This window comes from Geospiza fortis, unplaced genomic scaffold, assembly GCF_000277835.1.
Source record: "Geospiza fortis unplaced genomic scaffold, GeoFor_1.0 scaffold30, whole genome shotgun sequence".
NCBI lineage: Eukaryota > Metazoa > Chordata > Aves > Passeriformes > Thraupidae > Geospiza > Geospiza fortis.
In genome coordinates, this window is record NW_005054687.1 from 180,921 (window position 1) to 182,889 (window position 1,969).

Here is a 1,969-nt window from a genome sequence, read left to right on the forward strand (position 1 = left end):
TTCTTCTCTTCTGGTATATCCTACCCATCCCACATTAGAATGTTCTCTTCTACCTCATGTAAATATTTTCTGCCTCTGTAGATTATAATCTTTAGATTCTGACCTCAGAGTACCTCCTTCTAAATAATCTTCAAATTTGTCCCTGAAACTCCTCAAATTTTCACAATTTTCTTGTCACATGCCTTATTCTGTGTCCTTACCTGTAGAAGAAGAGCAGTCTGCATAAGAGGCTGGAGCCTCCACAGTCCACAGGTCTTGCAATTTTGCCTCAGCACCAATATTCTTATTCTGTGGGATGAAGAGAAAACACTGAGCTTTGAGCCAGGATCCTGGTATGAGGAGACAGCTCTCTTAGCTGTCTACTGCTCTGCCAGCTCTAAGTAAAACCTATTGGAGTTTGGACACAACTCTGAAGCCTAATGAAAATAAATAAATAAATAAATAATGAAAAAGAGATTGATTTTGATGTTAAGCAATAGACTAAGACATATCTCAGCAGATCAACGGATGCAATGATCTAAACAACTTCCTTCCCACCTTGAGATGGTTTCTCTTCCATCTTCACTCCCTCAAAGGCACTAACCACAGCATCATAACCTTTCACTGAGCACCCAGGCAGAGAAGGTGAGAAGTCACGTGCCTATGCCTCACGGCTCCAGCAGATAAAGAACCTGGAGCTTTCCCAATAAAGTTATGCTATGCTCTACCATACAAACAAACCAACAACCCCACAAGAACCTTTTAACTGTTAGATGCCTTAAGCTCGGTTTGGGTAACTATATTACTTGGCCTAAAGCCATGGGTCAGGTGCACAAATGATAGGAATAGCTGTCCAAATGCAAAAACTTAGATGCAAGCTATTTAGCTGGACTCTTTTTGTAATGAAGACATGGAAATGGACAATTCCAGGGTTGTTTTCAGTGACCCATTTTCAACATTCACCTTGTTGCAGGTGAGTCATATGCTAAGGAACCTGTTTTTTCCACTGTCTATAAAGGGGCAGTAGAAAACAGTTCAAATGCTTATATGTGCCTTTGAAAAGCCTGTGTGTGTGGGTGTGTGTGCATTCCCACTGATCTACCAGCTCACAGCTTGCAGGCACTTGGAAGGTGGATGAATGACTCAAAATGCTTCTCTGGTTCCAAATAGCAACTTTTACCTTAATACTTCACAGTAATATACAAACCCTCTGATAGAGAGGAATGTATTAGATAAAACACAGCATTAATCTTCCCCCTGTGGACAGGATGGGCCAATAGAGCAGGCTGCAGAGAGCCAGACCTGGCTCTCAGCTAACAACCAGTTTCACAGCAAAGCCTCAGTACAGACACACAGAGGCTGTCATCTCCCCATGCTGAACAGAAGGCCAAGCAGCAGGCTCCTAACCCTGCATTCTGCCCAACAACAGGCTGACTGCACTGGCACCTGCAGCAGGACGCTGCAGCAGCACAAGGACAGTGCCCACCCATCCCCACTGACAGAGCAGCACAAGGACAGTGCCCACCCGTCCCACTGACAGAGCACACAGCTCCCCAGGCAGTCAGCAAGTGCCCATTAGGGTAGTGGGAATGGTTTGAAAGGCATCTTATATAATGACAGCCGAGCCTTTGGAATTTTATTTCCAGAGACCCATAGTTCTGCTGAAAAACTAACTCACAACAGGTAGAAAATAGCACAAATGTGCTATTATTAACTATTATTTAACAAATAGTTAAAGTAGCACAAATGCGGACCGGATGGATGAAGGACACAAGAAATGCACACAGTTGGCAAAGGGAAACACAGTCTGTTACTAACACAGCACAAGCTGTATTTGGAAGTTATTTCTGTCTTTCACCATTAATCCAGTTAATAATAACCTTCAAAGAGGATTGGTACAAAAGACCACGACAGCTTAGCTGTTTTAAGGCCAGTCCTTGACCTATTTTATTTCAGCTGCTTTATCATTACCTGTTCTGCATCTTCTGTG

General features: G+C 43.1%; 1 protein-coding gene across 2 annotated transcripts in view; it reads right to left on the reverse strand.

The window, feature by feature from the left end:
• Positions 1-1,969, reverse strand: part of GOLGB1 (golgin B1) — a 36,882-nt gene that overhangs the window by 19,347 nt on the left and 15,566 nt on the right. Inside the window, exons 1-2 of one of the 2 annotated variants that reach the window (XM_014311205.1) lie at positions 1,951-1,969; positions 201-288 (exon numbers count right to left, since the gene is read on the reverse strand). Coding sequence is in view for 1 of the 2 variants with exons in the window: in XM_031065139.1 (XP_030920999.1) it covers positions 1,951-1,964 (14 nt within the window). In the remaining variant the exon portion in view is untranslated. The remainder of the gene's footprint in view (positions 1-200; positions 289-1,950) is intronic. The other variant, XM_031065139.1, reaches the window with a different exon arrangement.